This window comes from Garra rufa, chromosome 20 (assembly GCF_049309525.1).
Source record: "Garra rufa chromosome 20, GarRuf1.0, whole genome shotgun sequence".
NCBI lineage: Eukaryota > Metazoa > Chordata > Actinopteri > Cypriniformes > Cyprinidae > Garra > Garra rufa.
The window spans coordinates 9,176,554-9,196,726 of record NC_133380.1 but is presented as its reverse complement, the minus strand read 5'-3'; the positions used below and the strand labels follow the sequence as shown (position 1 = coordinate 9,196,726).

At 37.1% G+C, this 20,173-nt stretch overlaps 2 protein-coding genes across 2 annotated transcripts; both read left to right on the top strand.

The window, feature by feature from the left end:
- The first annotated feature begins 812 nt into the window (after positions 1-812).
- On the top strand, positions 813-13,039 carry atxn7l2a (ataxin 7-like 2a). The gene is made up of 10 exons (XM_073825783.1): positions 813-942; positions 1,745-1,813; positions 3,505-3,829; positions 4,477-4,715; positions 5,357-5,439; positions 7,354-7,565; positions 8,235-8,409; positions 8,669-8,790; positions 10,452-11,292; positions 12,768-13,039. Exons 1-10 carry the CDS (start codon positions 813-815, stop codon positions 12,783-12,785), a joined length of 2,214 nt encoding a protein of 737 aa, XP_073681884.1. The 3' UTR covers positions 12,786-13,039.
- Positions 13,040-15,248: 2,209 nt separating this feature from the next.
- On the top strand, positions 15,249-18,497 carry cyb561d1 (cytochrome b561 family, member D1). Its single transcript, XM_073826221.1, has 3 exons — positions 15,249-15,629; positions 17,225-17,262; positions 17,994-18,497. Exons 1-3 carry the CDS (start codon positions 15,455-15,457, stop codon positions 18,495-18,497), a joined length of 717 nt encoding a protein of 238 aa, XP_073682322.1. The 5' UTR covers positions 15,249-15,454.
- The last annotated feature ends 1,676 nt before the right edge of the window (positions 18,498-20,173 follow it).

Here is a 20,173-nt window from a genome sequence, read left to right as displayed (position 1 = left end):
GGAAATAAAAAGCTTTTGTAACATCATACACTATACAATTTAGTTGTCAATTAAAGTCAGTATTTTTTGTGGAGGGGAGGGGCTTATAGAAATGAATTATTTTATTTAACAAGGATGCTTTAAATTGATCAAAAGTGAAGATAAAAACATTTATGTTTCAAAAGATTTCTATATCAGGTAAGTGCTGTTCTTCTGAACTTTCTATTCATCAAAAAAAATTCTGCTCAGCTGTTTTCAACATAAATGTTTTTGAGCAGCAAAACCGAATATTATAATGATTTCTGAAGGATCATGTGACTGCAGTAATGATGCTAAAATTCAGCTTTGAAATCACAAGAATAAATGACATTAAAATATATTCAAATAGAAAACAATTATTGTTAAATAGTAAAAATTCAGATTTGTACTGTTTTTGCCCTACTTTGGATCAAATAAATGCAGGCTTGGTGAGCAGAAGATATTTCTTAAAAAAAAAAACATACAAAATCTTACTGTCTAAAAACGTTTGACTGGTAGTGTAAAAATGTCACCGCTCACTGCGCTTATTAAAAAGTTTTGTTTTTTTAAAGTAAACGTAAAATAGAATTTAATTTTTTTTAATATTTTTAAGTTTCAGTTTAGTGTACTCAATTTGCTTTACAAATCTGTAAAGGGTTTGAAACTTCGCCCAATAAAAATACTGTCAAATAAACAAAATAATAATGCAAATAAAATTACATTTCTACATTTCGCATAACAAGTGAGCGCGCACGCAGGTTCCCCCTCCGCCCGCGGGAGCGCGCAACGTGACGTCAGCGCCTTGCCGCGCAGTGATGATGGCGGTGCGTGAACGCGCAGTTAAAGTAATGGCTGCTCTGGAACGGCGGGTGCCTTGTCTCGATGATTTTGTGGGCCAAAGCTGGAGCGTCTGGACGGAAAGAGCCAACCTGACAGCATCGGAGGGTGAGTGAGCACTTCGTCGCCGGTATTTCTCGATCCACTATCAAAAAGGCTAACGGATGTGCTTTATTTTTCGTGGAAAAGGCACGGCATCTCGAACCATGTTACCCAAACAAAGAACCTGCCGGGTCCTAGTGCCGGCCGGGTTACGCGCTTGCGCTCTCTCTCTGATCAGTGTCGTCATAATAGAACGTGTTCCGTGTTCGTTTTGTCTGGAACTTCAAATGAATCAAACGCTCTCAGTTTAAAACCACGAATCTGCTTTTGTCGGCGGCACATTATCAAAGCAGTTCATAGAGTAGGGATCATTTGCAGGTAGTTTTTATTTTGGCCCCACCCACAGAAGAGCTTGTGCTTCACAGATGAGCAGTTCATGGCACAGATTGCATTTTACACTGAAAATCTTGGGGAATAAATCCTAAACAATGGACTAGATCTCACATTATGACTCTCAATAAACACCAGTTTATCCATAATTCAATGTTGGTTGCTTTTCTCACAGTTTTGACTCTATATGTTGCACACAAGACTGTAACCACAGATTCTGGACCACATATAGTCCACTTTAGAAGAACCCATTATAGGTCTGATTATTAGAGGGCACAAGTCCTTCTCAATGTTTTTATGGTTACGGCACATTGAATTAGTGGGTTTAGAAGAACGATGGATTTATATAAGATGCCCATTTGTGCTGTGTTGCTGATGCATTGATGATAATGCATTGAAATCTGTTCTTCTATACTGGTCGGGTTTTATATAGGCCTACCCCTTTCTAACATGAACTTCCACCAATCGTTTTTCATAGGGTCCGATGGAGACGAATACAGCAAGAATGGCAAAAAAACGACGGAAACCATGACACTGAGGAAGGAGGGTAGGCGTTGTGTAATTTCCTTTGATTTCAAGGGAACACAGTGGTATTAACATGAACCCATTTAGTGATGAACTGATATATGTGACCCTCGACCACAAAACCAGTCATAAGTGTCAATTTTTGTTTGAAAATCTGGAATCTGAGGGTGCAAAAAAATCAAGATATTGGGACAATCACTTGTAAAGTTGTCCAAATGCAGTTCTTTGCAATGCACATTACTAATCAGAAATTAGGTTTCTCATATTTACTGTAGGAAGTTAGTTAAATATTTTCATGGAGCATGATCTTAACATTTTTGCATAAAAGAAAAATCATTAATTTTGACCCATATCATGTATTGTTGGCTATTGCTACAAATATGCCCGTGCTACTTAAGACTGGTTTTGTGGTTCAGGGTCACAAAGCCAATTAATTGGCTGTTTTTTTGACATTAAAAACACTCTGGTTTCTCCTGTCAGGTCCAACTTGTAGAAACAGCCTTATCAGTGGATAATAAACTTGTTCTCTTGTGAAATTTAAGTTAATGTGTTTTATATAGTCAACTACGTTGACACTTTTTCTCTATAGATTTTGGCCTCAACCATTAAAATTACCGTATTGATTAACCTGTAAACCTATTCTAACAAATTGTATTTTCATTCTTGTTGTAAAACACCTTCAAATGTAACATTTTTCTTAAAGGGTGACCATTGCAGTTGATGTTTTTTTCCAGTTATGACAAAGAAACTAGTGGTCAGTCATTATTTTATTTCTTTGACCAGTACCGATATGGTATCTAGCGCAGTATAAATAATAGATTGTAAATTTGGCTAATGAGAAATACTAAAGATTTCTGAAATTAAATGAATGCCTTTTGTGTGAATATAGTGATGTACAGCCTCTAATGTATCCTGTGTGTTTATGAGCAATACATACACTTGTGTAATCTATCAGAATTGTAACAATTTACATCATTATCTGTCAACTGTCATATTTCCAAAATAAATTGAATGCCAGTTTTACAAACTATTTGTGACCCTGGACCACAAAACCAGTCAATTTTGACCACAAAAAATGGTCAGTTTTTTTAATTGAAATTTATACATCATTTGAAAGCTGAATAAAAAGCTTTTCATTATGTATGGTTTGTTAGGATTAGATACAACTACTTGATAATCTGGAAGCTGAGGGTGCAAAAAAATCTAAATATTGAGAAAATCGCCTTTAAAGTTGTCCGAATTAAGTTTTTAGAAAAGCATATTACTAATCAGATATTACGTTTTGATATATTTACAGTGGGAAACTTACAAAATATTTTCATGAACCATGATCTTTACTCAATATCCTAATCATTTTTGGCATAAGAGAAAAATTTATAATTTTGACACATACAATATATTTTTGGCTATTGTTACAAATATACCTGTGCTGCTTAAGACTGGTTTTGTGCTCCAAACAATTAAAAATAACAGTGAGCTTTGTCAATTAATAATATAATTTGAGTTTTAACTTAATTATGCAGACATTGCCAAAAAAAAAAAAACATTTTCTTTAGTTTGAGCTTTCAAACTATTTCTTATATGCACACGCACACATACACAATTAACTTGAATCTTTCTGTCTGGAGAGAATAGAGCATTTGGAAACATCTCTTGTAGTTTCATTTTTCGAGCAAAGCTAATTTGTCCCTATTGTTTGGTGTATTTCGGCAGATATGTCCATCTTCGGGCATTATCCTGGGCATGATGACTTCTATCTGGTGGTTTGTGGCCACTGCAGTCAGGTGGTGAAGCCTCAGGCGTTCGAGAAGCATTGTGAGAGGAGGCACGGCCCTTTGGGTAAGCTCTATGCACACCTCCGCTCCACCCCACCTCCACCTCAGCAGCAGAGACCCCGTCATGGACACACTCCGCCCTCTCACGGAGCCTCGTCTTGGAGTGGCAGGAACCAGAATGTCGGGCCGCCACGGGCGTCCCCGCAATCTCCCTCAACGCCACCTCAGTTCAGACACTCAAAACCTCCGAAAGATGGAGTTTGGTAAGATTTACTAATCTGATCTTATGTTAAAGGGATAGTTCACCCAAGAATGAAAATTCTGGTATGATTTCTCACCATCATGTCTTTCCACACCCGTAAGAACTTTGTCATCTTCGGAACAAAAATTAAGGTATTTTTGATGATATTTCTGACCTCTGAACGCTGGCTCCTGCGTCAACAGCACCACAAAAGTATTCTTGTGGCTTCGTAAAATTAAGGTTGAATCACTGATAGCACATGGACTATTTTAACAAGGTGCTTACTACCTTTCTGGACCTTGAACATGGTAGTTGCATTGCTGTCTATGCAAGCCCAGCTTCCAATACCTTAATTTGTGTCTTGAAGATGAACAAAGGTCTTACGGGTTTGGAGCGACATAAAGGTGAGTCTTTGTGGTTGTTTTTTGGTGACCAAGGGATAGTACACACTGTCTTCACCTTAGAAATGGTTGTGGAAAGCAGAAAAGCTACAAAATGTGTCAGTATTTATGAGAAAGATGTGCTAGAGCAAAACAGGCACCATATCTCAAAATTAGTAAAAAAAACAAGTATTCATTCAGAAAATCTGATGCAGGACAGTGTAGTCTGTAGTTGTTAGCATTATATACAATCTGTATAATTTATATATAATATTCTTTTTTTTACCAGGCATTCACCTTCAAACTCGGGTCATTCAGAATCAGCTGTTTTTAAGCAGCCCCCTCCCATCGAACCCACACGGAGCTCCCCTCCCCCTACTCACAGAGACCCCCCATGGCCACATGGAGGCCCTTCGCCCAATCGGCCTTCCTCAACTGAAAGGCCTCAATCCCAGAGAGGCGAGGTTGCCTCAGCCCCTGCCGCCTCCGGACACCTCCGTGGGCCGAGAACATACAAAGTGGTCTCCAGTAAGTCCTTACTGAGGCCCTTATATCCATTTTGGTCCAACCTAGACCCAAATATTACACAGTTTAGGTTTGTGACCTTGGACCACAAAACCAGTCTTAAGTAGCACAGGTATGTTTGTAGCAATAGCCAGAAATACATTGTATGGGGTCAAAATGATTGATTTTTGTTTTATGCCAAAAATCATTAGGATATTAGGTAAAGACCGTGTTCCATGAAGATATTTTGTAAATTTTCTGCCATAAATATATTAAAAGCAATGCTAAGAAAGAACTTCATTTGGACAACTTTAAAGATTTCCTTAATATTTTGCATATTTTTATTTTTGCACCTTCAGATTCCAGATTTTCAAATAGTTGTATCTTGGCCAAATATTGTCCTATTGTATTAACAAACCATACACCAATGGAAAGCTTGTTTATTCAGTTATTACTTTGAATCAGTTTCAAAAATTGACACTTATGACTGGTTTTGTGGTCCAGGGTCACGTTTGATAATCAGCGTTGGGCTATATTTGCATTAGAATCAGAACCGTGTGCAACGCATTCTAATGCATATTCAGATTATTCAATAATTCATATATAATATTAGAATATATTATATAAATAGAGAACTAATAAAAAGCTGCTCTTATTTTCTGCAGAAAAAGAATGTGACCTTGACAAGCACTGTGGTGTGTTGGACCCTGAGAGGAAGAAAGTTTGTACTCGACTTTTGACCTGCAATGTGAGTTGTCCGCCACTTCCATCTATTACCTATGTTATCAGTGTGCAATGTTTTGAACTCTTAGTGAACATTACTTAAGTACTGATCTTTATTCAAACAAAATATTTTGGAAAGCAGAATTGTTGCATTTGATGCTTTTGGCTGTCCAGTAGTAGTAGTAGTAGCAGCAGTAGTAATAAAAATCTATATAACATTCAGAGGGTTGAAGCCATTCACTAGACACTGGTTTCAGTGTGTAGACAGACAGGAAGTTCAGCGGACATGACTTACAGGAAATGGGGCAGGGATTACAGGAAAAGCCTCACTTCATTTGTATAGCATGACTTCAGGTTTTTGTTAAATCAACAGATATTGACAGTCTATGGGGCTAATAGATAAATACAAATATAACAATAAACAGCCTTTTTAAAGAAATTTTGCAGAGGAACTTGCATGGGTCATTTTGTGTGATAAATGATGATAAAAGACTGTTTGACTGATAAAAGGCTATTAAAAGTGATAGTTCACCCAAAAATGTAAATTACCCCATACCCTTATACCTTTATTCTTTCAGGCAATTACAATCAGAGTTATTTTAAAAAATGTCCTGGCTTATCCAAGCTTTATAATGGCAGTGAATGGTGGTTGAGATTTTGATGTCCAATAAAGTGCATCCATCCATCATCAAAAGTGCTTTACATGGCACTGGGGGTTTAATAAAGGCCTTCTGAAGCATTTGTGTAAAAAAAAATCCATGTTTAAAACTATAAACCAAAATTTCTAGCTTCTGATAACTGTCGTACATGCGTTCACAAGAACTGTGATGAACGCAGAAATGCACTGGAGTAAGCAAAGTAAAACACCGGTCACGTATTATAAGTACAAAATGAGGATTTGTAAAGAAAAATGTTGGAGGATTTCTATATAAGCCAAGAGGATACTGTTTTTTCTTTCGCTTTAAACAAAACTTGGGTGTCATGAGGCTAGCATATTCTCACTTGAGTTTATGCTACGTCCTACATCATCCGCTGGAATGCAACTCACTAGTGAACGCGCATAAATCAGTTAGTGGAAGCTATAGTTTATGGTTTATAAAGTTGTAAATATAGATAATTTTCTTACACAAATGCATCAGTTCACTTCAGAAGGCCTTTATTAACCTGCCAGAGCTGAACCTGTGGAGTACTTTTTATGATGGATGGATGCACTTCACCAGACTTCAAAATCTCAACAGCCATTCACTGCCATTATAAAGCTTGGAAGAGCCAGGAGAATTTTTTAAATATAACTCGGATTGTATTTGTCCGAAAGAAGAAAGTCATATACACATGGGATGGCTTGAGGGAGACTAAATCATGGGGTAGTAATCATTTTGGGGTAACCTATTACTTTAAGACATTGCTGTTGTATTTGTCTGAAAAAATACAATATAAGGATGGGTTATGAAGCTGTCTTTAGGGTTTACATAAAGTATACTAAATGCTCTAATAAAAAGTGTATTAAAATCATTGCAACATTTTTAAATTTTCAACCTCAAAGTCAAGTTGTAAATATGATATCATGTTTTTTGTTTTGTTTTGTTTTTTTAAAGAAATATTCAAACAGGAAGAATAAACTTCCTGTTTTCACAGTTCGATGATGTTCAAAGTCTAGGGCACAGTGCTACACAAGTGTTATATAAAATGTTTTTTTGAGGCTTGAAGTGAGAATAACACATTGTTTACTTACACAGTTAGAGTTGAGCACTTCCTCTGAATTATTTATTAAAATTACACAATTTCCTGTGCTTAATATACTACAAAAGCCAAAACCACAATTCATGATGAAAGCACATACACGCTTACCAGTTAGCATACGCTTTATGAATGAGGTGATTCGCAGAAACTGAGCTGCAAGTCTTCTGTCTAAAAAAAAAAAATGTTTTCTCTCCTCTAGATTCATTCCATTCATCAGCGCAGGAAGGTGCAAGGCAGGAGTAAAAACTTTGACCAGCTGGTGGCGGAGCTAAAGATGAGTTCGAAGGCTCGCGATCGGGTATCTCAGGCCTCAGAGAGTTCAGCTGCTCCGACTGTAAGCCCAGAACCTCCCAGAGATGCACCCACACCCCCTGTCTGCCGGAGACCTCTGACGAACAGCCCTGCCTTTAGGTTAGAAATGTCAATTAAAAAAAATAATAGGAAACTATTTTTATTATATATCTATTATTTTAATTTGTATATGTATTAAATTAGTTTTGTTGTTGTAATTTGGTAGAAATTATATAAAATGTATTTATAATTTATATATTCAAAACTTAAATATTAAAAAATATATGTGACCCTGGACCACAAAACCAGTCGTAAATAGCTAAAAACACGTTGTATTGGTCAAAATTATAGGTTTTTCTATTTATGCCAAAAATCATAAGGATATTAAGTAACTATCATGTTCCATGAAGATATTTTGTTAATTACCTACAGTAAATATATCAAAACTTAATGTTATCAGTAATATGCATTGCTAAGATCTTCATTTAGACAACTTTGAAGGCATTTTTTTTCTCAATATTTTGATTTATTTTTTTTTTTTTGCATCCTCAGGGTCCAGATTTTCAAATCTGTATCTCAGCCAAATGCCCTTTTCTAACAAACCACACATCAATGGAAAGCTTATTTATTCAGCTTTCTGATGATGTATAAATCTCAGTTTTGAAAAATGGACCCTTGTGACTGGTTTTGTGGTCCAGGATCACATATATAAAATGTATATACAATGTCTAAATGAACTGTTATCTGTTAACTGTTAATGTACATTCTGTTCATCTGTTTGTGTGGCAGAACACCCACATTGTCTGAAAGTGTGGAGGAGGATAAACCCCACGTGGAGGATGGCAGCACACGGCCACTCTCTCCTCTCTCCCAGGCCCACATCTCAGGTGATGAGAGCGAAGGAGAGGCGAACGACGACCTCACAGACTGGCATTCAACTCCATGGCATCCCAAACCAGCTGCGGTACAACTAAACATTTCCACAGTGTCTTCTAGTATTATGTAATAGCCGGGAAATAAGAGTTATATAAGTGTGTTTAAGAATTAGGCAAGCAATTCTATGATAGTTTTATAAGAGATATGAATAAATCCTTAGTTTCAGAACTGCAAAACTGCGTTTCAGACATTGCCTGTGGTCTTTAAATGACTCTTTAAAATCTTAATTAAATGAGTGAAAGGAAGAGTATTAGTGTTAGTGCTAATCCTTGGCCTTTCCCCCACAGCTTTGTTCATTTGGGAGTCATTCTCTGGGTCATGGTGTCTTCACTTTCGATCGACGGTTGCACCATCTACGGTCTGCCATGAGTGCCATGGTGGAGAACCACCTCATCGCCCATCTGTGGAAGTAAGAACCGCTTGACTTCTGTATGTCCTGTCATAGACAAACAGTGGGGTGATATTAACAAAAAGCTCAAAAACAGTCATGTGATTTTCATTTTTGCATAGTTTTATGTATATTTAAAAGGATAGCTCACCCAAAACTGAAAATTCTGTCATGAATTATTCACCCTCATGTTGTTCCAAACCCATAAGACCTTCGTTCATCGTCAGAGCACAAATTATGATATTTTTGATGAAATCCAACAGCTTTCTGTCCCTTAATAGACAGCAACACATCTGATACATTCAAAGCCAAGAAAGGCACATTGTTAAAGTAGTCCATGTGACATCAGTGGTTCAACTGTAATTTTATGAAGCTACGAGAATACTTTGTGTGCAAAGACAACTAAAATAACAACATCAAAAATCTCTTATGGTTTTGGAAGGACATGAGTAATTAACTATCCCTTTAAGAATTACTTGTTTTTTATTTAATTGTAATGTACTTATTTATCAGGGTATTATTTATTGTGCTTTGTTATTGTTTTGTTCACTTTTAAAAATTACACTACAGCAATGAGAATCATAATAATTTAGGATAAGATTTACAAAAATGTGCATGTAAAACATCCCATTAAATTACAAAACCTGGCACAAACATGTCCAAGTAATATTTTACCCTGATTTTGCTTGTTTTTATTTGTGATCCTGGACCACAAAACTAGTCATAAGGGTCAATTTTTCAAAAGTGAGATTTATACATCTTAAATATACATTAAGAACAAAATGACTGACAGGACACTGGACCTGCAATCGAAATCATGGATTCTAAGCTTTCCATTGATGTATGTTTTGTTAAGACAATATTGGGCCGAGATACAAGTATTTGAAAATCTGGAATATGAGGGTGCAAAAAAATCTAAATATTGAAATAATTGTCTTTTAAGTTGTCCAAATGAAGTTCTTAGCAATGCTATTACTAATCAAAAGTTTTGATATTTATGGTAGGAAATTTACAAAAATATCTTCACTGACCACGGTCTTTACTTAATATATAATATCCTAATGATTTTTGGCATAAAAATAACTAATTGATCATTTTGACCCATACAGTGTATAGTTGCCTATTGCTACAAATATACTTGTGCTACTTAAGAGTGGTTTTGTGGTCTAGGGTCACATTTATTGTTGCATAATTCATGTAAATTTCAGGGCCTTTTTGAAATTTGCATTACTGTAAGGGTTAAACTGTTGAAACAAATATTTAAATATATAATTTTAAAGACTTTTAAAGAACTGATAATGGTTCTGTTTATTTGTACTGCCTTTATTTGTGCTGATTTTTAATTGTACGTAACAGCAAAAACAGTAGATGCCTTCTAATAATATGAATTTACACAATACAAAAAACCTAAAGGTCCTAAAAATCTCCCTTTTGTCATTTGATTTTGAGGTGGAATGTGAGCTGGGCTTGTTCTTGACAGGTTTGGTAAGATCCACTCACAGATCACGTGCTTTGAGCCTGTGCCAAGATCCACTAGCATTATGGTGTTTGTTTTCTCCAAGGTTAATCTTCATTAGCGCTAACAAATCCAGTTTCCTTTTGACAAAGCTGTATTTTTACTTCCTACACTGCATGCAGTAAATGTTTTATCTCACGATCCCTGATTCCTCTCTTACTCACAGAAAAATACCTCAAGCATCAGATCCTCACTCCCAGAGTCCCCCAGCCAAGCCTGCAGCCGTTCCTGCCTCTCCTTCCTCCATTTCCCAGCATTCCAAACAGAAAGCAGGAAGTCACAACTCGACTTCTCTCAAGACTTCCTTCTACTCTTCCCACGGACCAGGCAAAGAGCCAAACCCGCAGAGTTCCTCCACCAGCAAGGCTTATGGTCAGTCCGAGAACTCTGGGGGCGGCCAATCCACGGCTCCCCCTTCTAAACTTGGTCGATCTCCCGCTCAATCGGGCCCCGGTCGGCCCAAGAACTCGGGCGGCCGCCCCAATAAACAGCAGCTGCGTCTCAGGGAAGCAGAGCGGACGACCACACCGGACGCCGCTGCACTGCGCAAACGGAAAGCCTCTTTCGAAGAGGTGGACGCTGTCAGTCCGGACAAGAATTGCGTGTCTCAGAACAAGGGGCGGCCCCTCATCAGCAAAACGCCACCGTCAGCCTCTCACGGACAAACCAACGGCTCACTTTCCCCGGGAAGCAAGCCACGTCCTCAGCTCGCACCCTCTGATTCCCACACGCCATCCTCGTGGGCCTTTAAGAGGACTCACTCCCAGACCCACCATTCGCCCCCAGATGCTGCCCCGCACAGCCGAGGAGTGGACTCAGGACTGCATGGCAGGGTGGCCAGCTTTGATCACAAGGGTTTGGGGAAGAAACGCAAGAGCAGCGGCTCCTCTCCACCCTCCAAACCCCACCGGCTGCCCACTTCCCCTCATTCCGGCTTCTATCCCTGGAAAGAAAGCAAAGGGGCGGGACTCTCTGTCGGAGGGGAAAAGAAACTCAGCACACAAAAGGTGAGTGAACATTTAGACCCGGTTTCATGACATGGCTTGGCCTAAGCCAGGATTAAGCCACGGTTCAGTTAGGACATTTAAGTAATTTTATATATGTGCCTTAGAAAAAACATTACTGGTGTGCATCTTGAGATAAAACAAAAACACTGATATATTTTAAGCTCAGCCAGTGCAAGTTTCTTTCAGTTGAAACAGCTTAGACTTACATTTTAGTCTAGGACTAGGCTTAAGCCTTGCCTGTGAAACCGTAGGTTAGTTTGGTTAATACATACTTAATACTTAACCCCTTAACTGTCACCCGTCCACTCTGTGGGATGCCTACATTTGCTTCACCATTTTGCAATAAAATCCTAGTCTAATCAAGACAAACTATATATTGTTGGAAAGGTCTAAGGCTCCTAAATAGATATTTAACATTTTTTGGGTTGCAAATTATGTAGGAAAAATAATAGATTAATTTATGACAAGTGCACCTCAAAAAGAGTTCCGACCTTTGTCACAAACAGACTTCCTTGTTGCCTTTTTCCCTATTACACTTTAGAAATCATAAGAAATGAAATATCAGTTGAAAACCTAAAATCTCAAAATTCATTCTTTGAAAGCCATTTTAAAATCAGATGTTGCGTTAACATGAAAAATGGTCATCAAAACCATATTACAAAATGTTTTCATTCATGAATTATACAAATTTAAGTTTGAATTCTTCATTTTCATTTTCACATGTTCAAAAATGGGAGTGACAGTTAAGGGGTTAAAGGCATAGTTCACCCAAAAATGCATATAAAAAAAAATTCTGGTTTTAATTACTCACCCTTATGTCATTCCAAACACAAATTTTAAGATATTTTTGATCAAATCTAAGAGCTTTTTGATCCTGCAGACAAGTTCAAGGCCCTGAAACAACTTTGTTAAAATAGTCCATGTGAAGTCAGTGGTTTAACCGTGATGTTATGAAAATACATTTTGTGTCCAATGAATATTTTATTTAACAATTTCTTCTCTTCTGTGTAAATTATTTTACCAAAATCATGTTATTTTTTTTTTAATTTAGTACCTGAATTAGATATTTCACATAAAAGACGTTTACAGATGTTTACTCTTCTGTAATTGTTGCATATGAGTCCCTTAGTTGTCCTCAGTGTGAAAAGATGGATCTCAAAATCATACAGTCATTGTTGGAAAGGATTCAAATACACAAATGCTGGAAAACCAATCAATTTGTGCGTCCCGAAGGTTTTTAAGGATCAGCGGGCAGTGTAACTGTTCAGGACAAACAAGGGACTCATGAATAACTATCACTAAACAAACAAAAAAAACAGCTGTGGATCATTCAGGTAACAACACAGTATTAAGAATCAAGTGTATGTAAACTTTTGAATGAGGTAATTTTTGTAAATTCAACTATAGTAAGAATGTTTCTTGAGCAGCAAATCCATATATTTGACTGAATTGTTCTCTTTTGCCTTTTTCTACAGCCAAAATTGCACCACTGAGAGTGCCAGCCTTACAAGCCACTAAAAGAGCGAGCCCTACGAACTCTACCATAAAGAACTATGGACACAGGACTCTGGATGTTTGAATTGTGTGTGTGTGTGTGTTTGCGTGCATGTTTAGCTACTATGAATGTCTGTATGTGAGTATGTGTGTGTGTGTGTGTATGTTATGTATGTATGTGGAGATGTATGAAATGAGATGGGGGAGTGAATTTCTCTGTGAATTCAGAAAATACCTCAGAATCTACTGAATAATGCTGCTACGTAAATGTTGTTTATAAAATGGATTAAAATATTCTTTATACTCAGCACTATGTCTTGTTTTATTATTATTATGACTTTTATTTTAATTGTTAAATGGTAGGGATGTGACATCATGATCACTTGACGATATGAAACATTAGGTCTTTCTTGTAAACAGTAAAGTTTTTAAAATATATTTAAACTTCTTATTCTAACATAAAAGGTTTTTATAGTGTTTTGGGCCAATATGCATTGGGCACAGTATCTGTCCCTTCATCAAGTCTGTTTTCGCTGCACTTTTTAAAGCAAAGCACGCACTTCATTCAGGGATTCAGATTGTGATCCGGTGTTTTCCGCACCTCAGAACGGCTCAGTTTATTTCATTGCTGCGAGTTTAGCACATGTTTGGGAACACTACTGGCAAAAATTATGCTTTTATTTTCGTGGCAGATGAGTACAGTATTTCACTAGATGTGTAGTAAGCTTATTTTTATCGAAGCTGGAGTTTTCCATCAAAATAAGAGCTCTACTGCTGTTTCTTTCGAAATAAAAGATGATGGTTTTAAATGGGTAAAGTTACTGCAGTCCAAATCTCTTTCAAGTGTAGAAATTAGGAAAGAAAATTAGGATTTAATTTCTCTACTGTTGTGTAAAGCAAAATAATATACCTATGAAATGTTATTTTGCTGTGCAATTGTTTTACAATATATGGCTGTTACTGTTATAGGAATAACAATAATATAACATGGTTATTTGTGTTATTATATTCTAATTTGTTTGGCTTCCTAAAACACCAGTGTGAATGTGATTTAGACTGAGACGCCACAACTAAAAAGAGGGTTGAGTGCCCTTTACAGTTCAGGCACAAGTCAATTCACTGACTTAAGTTTTTATTTAGTGAAGAACATGGGTTGGAGCTTTTATTTTTGAACTCTCAAAGTGCATTCGATAGAATAATTTAACTTTAAAATGTACACACTTTTGTATTTATTTCTTACTCTAAGTCTTTTTTTTTTATATTGTAATAAATATTGTATCGCGGACATATCGAGTTATCGTATCATAAGACGTTGATATTACATCCAGTGTTGCCAAGTTCACAGATTTTTCAGTCCACAGTGGAATTGGACTACTTTAACACTGCCGCAGGCTGTTTCTCATATCTGTGGGTTGAAGTGACCCCAGTAACATGATATTTAGCCCAAAAAATGTGTATTTCACCCCTCCGGAACATCATTTTTTTTTACCGGAGGACCCCTACGAAACACAATTGGCATACTTTTGGGTGGGTTTTGCTGTGATAACCTGGCAACCCTGATTACATCCCTAGTTAACCGATCATTGTGACTCTTTATCTCCATTATGACAGTATCTTATTACAATGATTTTTAAAAACCCTCAAAAGTATGTGAAACTGGCAAAAAACAGTATTTCAATCAATGCTTTGTTAAACTATAGACTCATAAAAGTGGTGTGCATTTTTGTGGTGTTTTGCTCTGTTTTTTAAAAATTGCTTGCTAGATACTTTTATCTTTAACGCTGAAGCTTATGGGTAAAACTTCCGATTCATTAGCTTCTATAGGGAAATAAGGAGAATATCAACAACGTGTAAAACTGTTTGCACTACAAACCAGTGTGCTCATAATTGAGAACACAGTAAAATAATGTGGTAAGACACACCAGTTTGCTAACAAGGAGCTCTTTTGTAAAGCTAAAAATAGCTCCACTCTTACGGGAGGAAAAGGGTGGATGCCTTTTAAAAAAGAACTTATTCCTTAATAACTGGAAAACTGGAAAAATAATAGAAATTTGTTTGTCAAAGGTGTGAAACACTTCTAATTGCAAAAGTTGGTTTTGTGTGTTAAAACGGGTCACCTGTTCATCATTACATGGCTCCCTGCTGTGTTTTTCCTACTTTCAAATGTCTTGCTCATACGCTCCTACACTAGCAAAAGCGTAGCTCATACATAATTAAGTAGATTAAAGTTAGGTATCGCATTAGTCTTGAATATTAAAAAGGCAGTGCTGACGTTTCTCGGCTCTTCGACCAATGGCGAACTCTTGGCTTTTGAATATTAATATCGTCGTGCTCGCGTTGCTTGGTAACCTTCCAATCGCAAACTGCATGGCTCCTGAATATTAAACGAGACAATCCTTCACCGTAGTAGGATTCCTATCCAGGAAATGCATTTCCAAGTATTGCTGTCACCAACACGAAAATGGCACCCAACAGCGATTACAACCTTCCTAGCGCAAGTTTCATTTCAAAACCTAGAGAGTTCATAAGTTGAAATTGTACGTGTTTTGGATCTAAAAACCAGGTTTTGTGAAGCTTAGTCTGAATGTCACTTGAGATACTTTTTCTTATGGGTAAGTTAGTTTAAGGTGTACATGTAAAATTCTGAGTTGCGAATAAACCCCAAGGAATGGCGAGAGGGATGCGCTCGTCGTCGGATGTGGAGTACTGTGCGGTGGGAGAGGGGCTCGGGATGCGGGAGTATTGGCTCTATGTGTGGCTGCGCAGATTGGCTGTGGTCGCTGCGCACATCATTTCAGTCGGCCTGGTCATTCTCACATCTATACTGTCCAGACCAGGAACAAGTGAGTTATTTCACTTCTTTTGACATTTTTATATCTGTATGTACAGTCAAACCAGGACAACAGGGCAATATAGTTCAGCGAGTAATAGCAAAATAAAGTAAACTGTGACATACCCGAAAATTCTTCATACAGTGGACTACCAGTGAAACATAAAAAATTGGGACCAAACTTTATTCAGACACTTTGACCTGACCATGTTTTGCTTAAGTGTTTGTTCTTTATTGCTAATGTGATCTTTTTACACCACAGACTGAACAAAAAACATTGCTTGCTAATTGGTCAGCAAATAATTTATAGTTGTGTAAATATTGTCATATTAACAGTTGTTCCAATTCTATCAAAGTTATAAAGATGATTTTTTCTGACACAGTTTAACTCCGAGCTCTTCTCACATTTTATTACCATTTTCTAAACTATAGCAAATAAACTGTGATCATGTGAGAAATGTTGAAGGTGTCTGAATAAGTTTTGGTTTGACTGTACATGCAAATAGATATACGATGCCAGTTTTAGCTGTTTCCTATACAGAAAGTACCATAGTGATGGTATCAGATGGTAATGTTGTGGTGTACATACAATCCTTGACAGATTAGTAGTATAAAGGCCTACGATGATTTATGAATATGAGTGTATAGAAGTGAAAGGGCCTTGTCATTTTTACTTCAAAAGTAGTCATTTCTACAACAAAACAAGTAGCACCTTTGTTTTTAGACATTACCATGACAGTAGCATGTTTTGCAAGAGTACAAGAGCAATTTTATACTTTTCACTACCAGTCAAAAGTTTTTGCACAGTGAGATTTTAATGTTTAATGTCTCTTCTGCTCACCAAGCCTGCATTTATTTGATCCAAAGTACAGCAAAAACTGTAAAATTTGGAAATATATTTACTATTTAAAAGAACTGTTTTCTGTTTGAATATATTTTAAAACGTAATTTATTCTCGTGATACAATGCAACATTTTCAGCATCATTACTCCAGTCTTCAGTGTCCATGATCCTTCAGAAATAGTTCTAATATGCTGATTTCCGGCTGAAGAAACACTTTTATCTAAATAAAAAGCTTTTGTTGACATTATACCATTCAAAAGCTTGAGGTCAGTCTAAGAAACTATTGAAATTAATACTTTTATTTATCAAGGATGCTTTAAATTGACAAAAAGTGATGATAAAGACAAAAGATTTCTGTTTCAGATAAATGCTGTTCTTCTGAACTTTCTATTCATCAAAGAAACCTGTTTTCAACATTATAATAATAAATGTTTTTTGAGCAGCAAATCTGAATATTATAAAGATTTCTGAAGGATCATGTGACTGGAGTAATGATGCTAAAAATTCAGCTTTAAAACCACAGGAATAAATTACAATTCAAAATATATTTAAATAGAAAACAGTTATTTTAAATAGTAAAAATATTTCAAAATTTGACTTTTTGCTGTACTTTGGACCAAATAAATGCAGGCTTGGTGCACAGAAGAGACTTATGAAAAAAAAAACAAAAAAAAAACTTAAAATCTTACTGTCCATAATTTTGACTGGTAGTGTATATCAAGGTACTGTGATATTTTTCTTATCTTCTGTGTTGATTACTTTCAGGCCTCTTCTCATGGCATCCTGTTTGCATGTCACTTGGGGTAAGTTTTTAAACAAGTATGTATATACACAATAAAATGTTATAAAATGCATCATATTTTCAGCCATAGGTTAATAAAACGATGTTTTATTATAATCACTACTGGAGTTTTTAATAATGCATTGTGTCTCTGTGATGTTCAGTCTTAGAGGGAATGAATAAAATATGTCTTTTGTAAATAATGAATGGAGTGTGGTGAAACACAAAGACAGTGGAATCAGCCTCAGCTGCTTTACTGTGGGAATCTGATTACATTCACCTTAATGACAAAGATAACATTCTGCACTAATAATGTGATGACCTTTTTTTCCCCTTTTCAAACTAATGAATGCTTTTGTTTAGCAAAGATGCTTTGATGATTAAAAAATGACTTTTTAACATTCAGAATAATAAGAAATCCATCCTTCTTGAGCAGCGAATCAGTATATTAGAGTGATTTCTTAAGGATCTTGTGACACTGAAGTAATGATGCTGAAAATTCAGCGTTGTATCACAGGAATACATTTTATAAAAGTTTTACAAAGTAATAATATTTCACAACATTACTGTTTTTACTGTGTTTGTTTGACTCAATAAATGCAACCCAAATGATTAATAAATAAAAGATTAAGACAAAAAAATCCATTCCAAACTTTTGAACAAAGTATACATATTTCATACTAAGTATGCAAGTGCTGACAGATGTGAAATTAAAATATTACAAAGCTTTACTAATTCTCTCTTCTGTTTTAGTTTTGCCTGTGCATGACAGAAGGAATCCTGCTTTTCTCCGCCGAAGGCAGCCCGTTCTGCTTCAAATCTCGTAAGTGGAAGGTCCGTCTGCACTGGTTCTTCCAGGCTCTGCTGCTGGTGTTTGGAGCTACAGGATTCGGCTTCATGGTGGCCAGCAAGAACATAAAGGAGCATCCGCACTTCACTTCCTGGCACAGCCTGCTAGGAGTCGCTACGATGGCCGCTACGGTGCTGCAGGCGATCTGTGGTGTCTTCCTCCTCTTTCCCAAACTCATCAGCAATCACTCATTTCCTCGGTTGAGACTATATCATGCCACCTGCGGTCTGGTGGCCTACCTGCTGGCTACCGTCACGGTCGTGTCAGCCATGTTTACAGACTGGTTTCAGGCATCGGTGAAAGGCACAATCTGGTATTTATTCCTATTGCTCCCGCTTTTTCCCGCCTTAGTGGTGATGAACCAAATCACTAGTGCCTTCCTCCCCAAAAAGAAGATTACTAGCTGAAAGCCTTAAAGGGGTCATCAGATGCCCATTTTCCACAAGTTGATACAATTCTTGAGTCTTGATGAAAAGTCTATAACATACTTAGGTTAAGATTTCTCAGTGGTAGTGTTAAAAACAGCTCTGCTCACTGCGAGCCGTTTCGGTGCATGTTCCTTTAAATGCAAATGATTTTTGCGCACCCCGCCCCTCTCTTCCATGGGGTCATGAGTGGTTCTCTCTAATGGTGCGTTCACACCGGACGCGACTTGAGCGGAAAAAACGCGCTATTCGCGCGTAGTTGAACGCTTGAACATTTGAGTTTACTCGCGCCATTCGCGCGGTAAAATTTGCGTCATTCGCGCGTGACATTTTCTTCACAACAGACGCGAATTCACGTCATGGGAGGGGCTTCTGCCACTAGTCAGCGGGAAAGTAGTTGTAAAATAGGTGAATGAGCTCAATTTGCCAGCTTTAGCTTGCTTGTAGTCAATATGTATGTATATGTAGGTCAAATTGAGTAAAGAGCGTTTTTTAAAACTAACCAGATTGTCCGACCTCTTCACTCACTTTCTTCCTAGCAAGAGCCTTTTTATTCCTGTTTCTACAAAAGTCCAAAGATGTATCGTACAGCTCCGAGTAACCACAGACAGCAACGGTGATTTTGTCCTCCATTGTTGTTTCGGATTTCTGCCTCTGTCACTACTAGAGCAAGCTCCTGATTGGTTAACGCGGCGCGGATTTTCGGCAAAGTTCAGATTTTCAATCGCTTGAAACACTCAATGCGCGCCGCTTCATTCGCGCTATTCGTGCGTTTCGCGCCGCCTCATTCGCGCGTTTCGCGCCACAGGATGGCTATTCGCGTCTTTGCATTGACTTAACATGTAAATCACTCGCGCTTGCCGCTTCATTTGCGTCCGGTGTGAACGCACCTTAAGACTTAAACTTTAGCCGCATTCGTTGCGGAACTTACTAACTAGCACATTATTAAGAAAGGCGATTTGCAAAAATTCTTAAAAAAACGTATACTCACTTTTTCTGTAGGTAAAGCTGGATTACAAATGCTCTGCATAAACATAGATGCATTTCGGCAAAACAGAGGGCACATTCCCATCAAAAACAAGTAATACTTTGAGTCTTCCGCAGCTCAGATGTCGGGAGTAAATGACGACTGCTATGTTCATTATTACATCCAACAATAAAACACCTCAATCGCTTAGGAGGCATTGTTGTTTACTGCTCTGGTGTTGAAACAATGGTGTTTAAACTTACTGTTTAAAGCTCAAACTTGCTAAAACACCAATGTCAGTCAGCAGGAGTGGGAGGAGCTTGTGCAAAACAATATGTAAAAGTGAATTTTTGCATCTGATGACCCCTTTAAAACTACAGTGTATTTAGGGATCTGAACTATAGTAGGCTTTAAAGTAGCACTACATTGAGAATGTGATGACATTTGAGAAATGAATGACATACATTCACATAAGATTTCGGCTTCATCCTAAATGGCACACCTTATGTGTACTTACAGTCTTGTAGAGGAAAAAAAAGAGTTAATACTTTTCTACATAAAATGGTCAACAGTAAACATTCATCCAGGTCAGTAGGTGTCAGTATAATATGCGAAAGCACTGTTGTATTTTAAGAGAACAAATAAGAGTCAGCGATGCGTCTGAAATTGCATACTACTATCAGCGTAATTT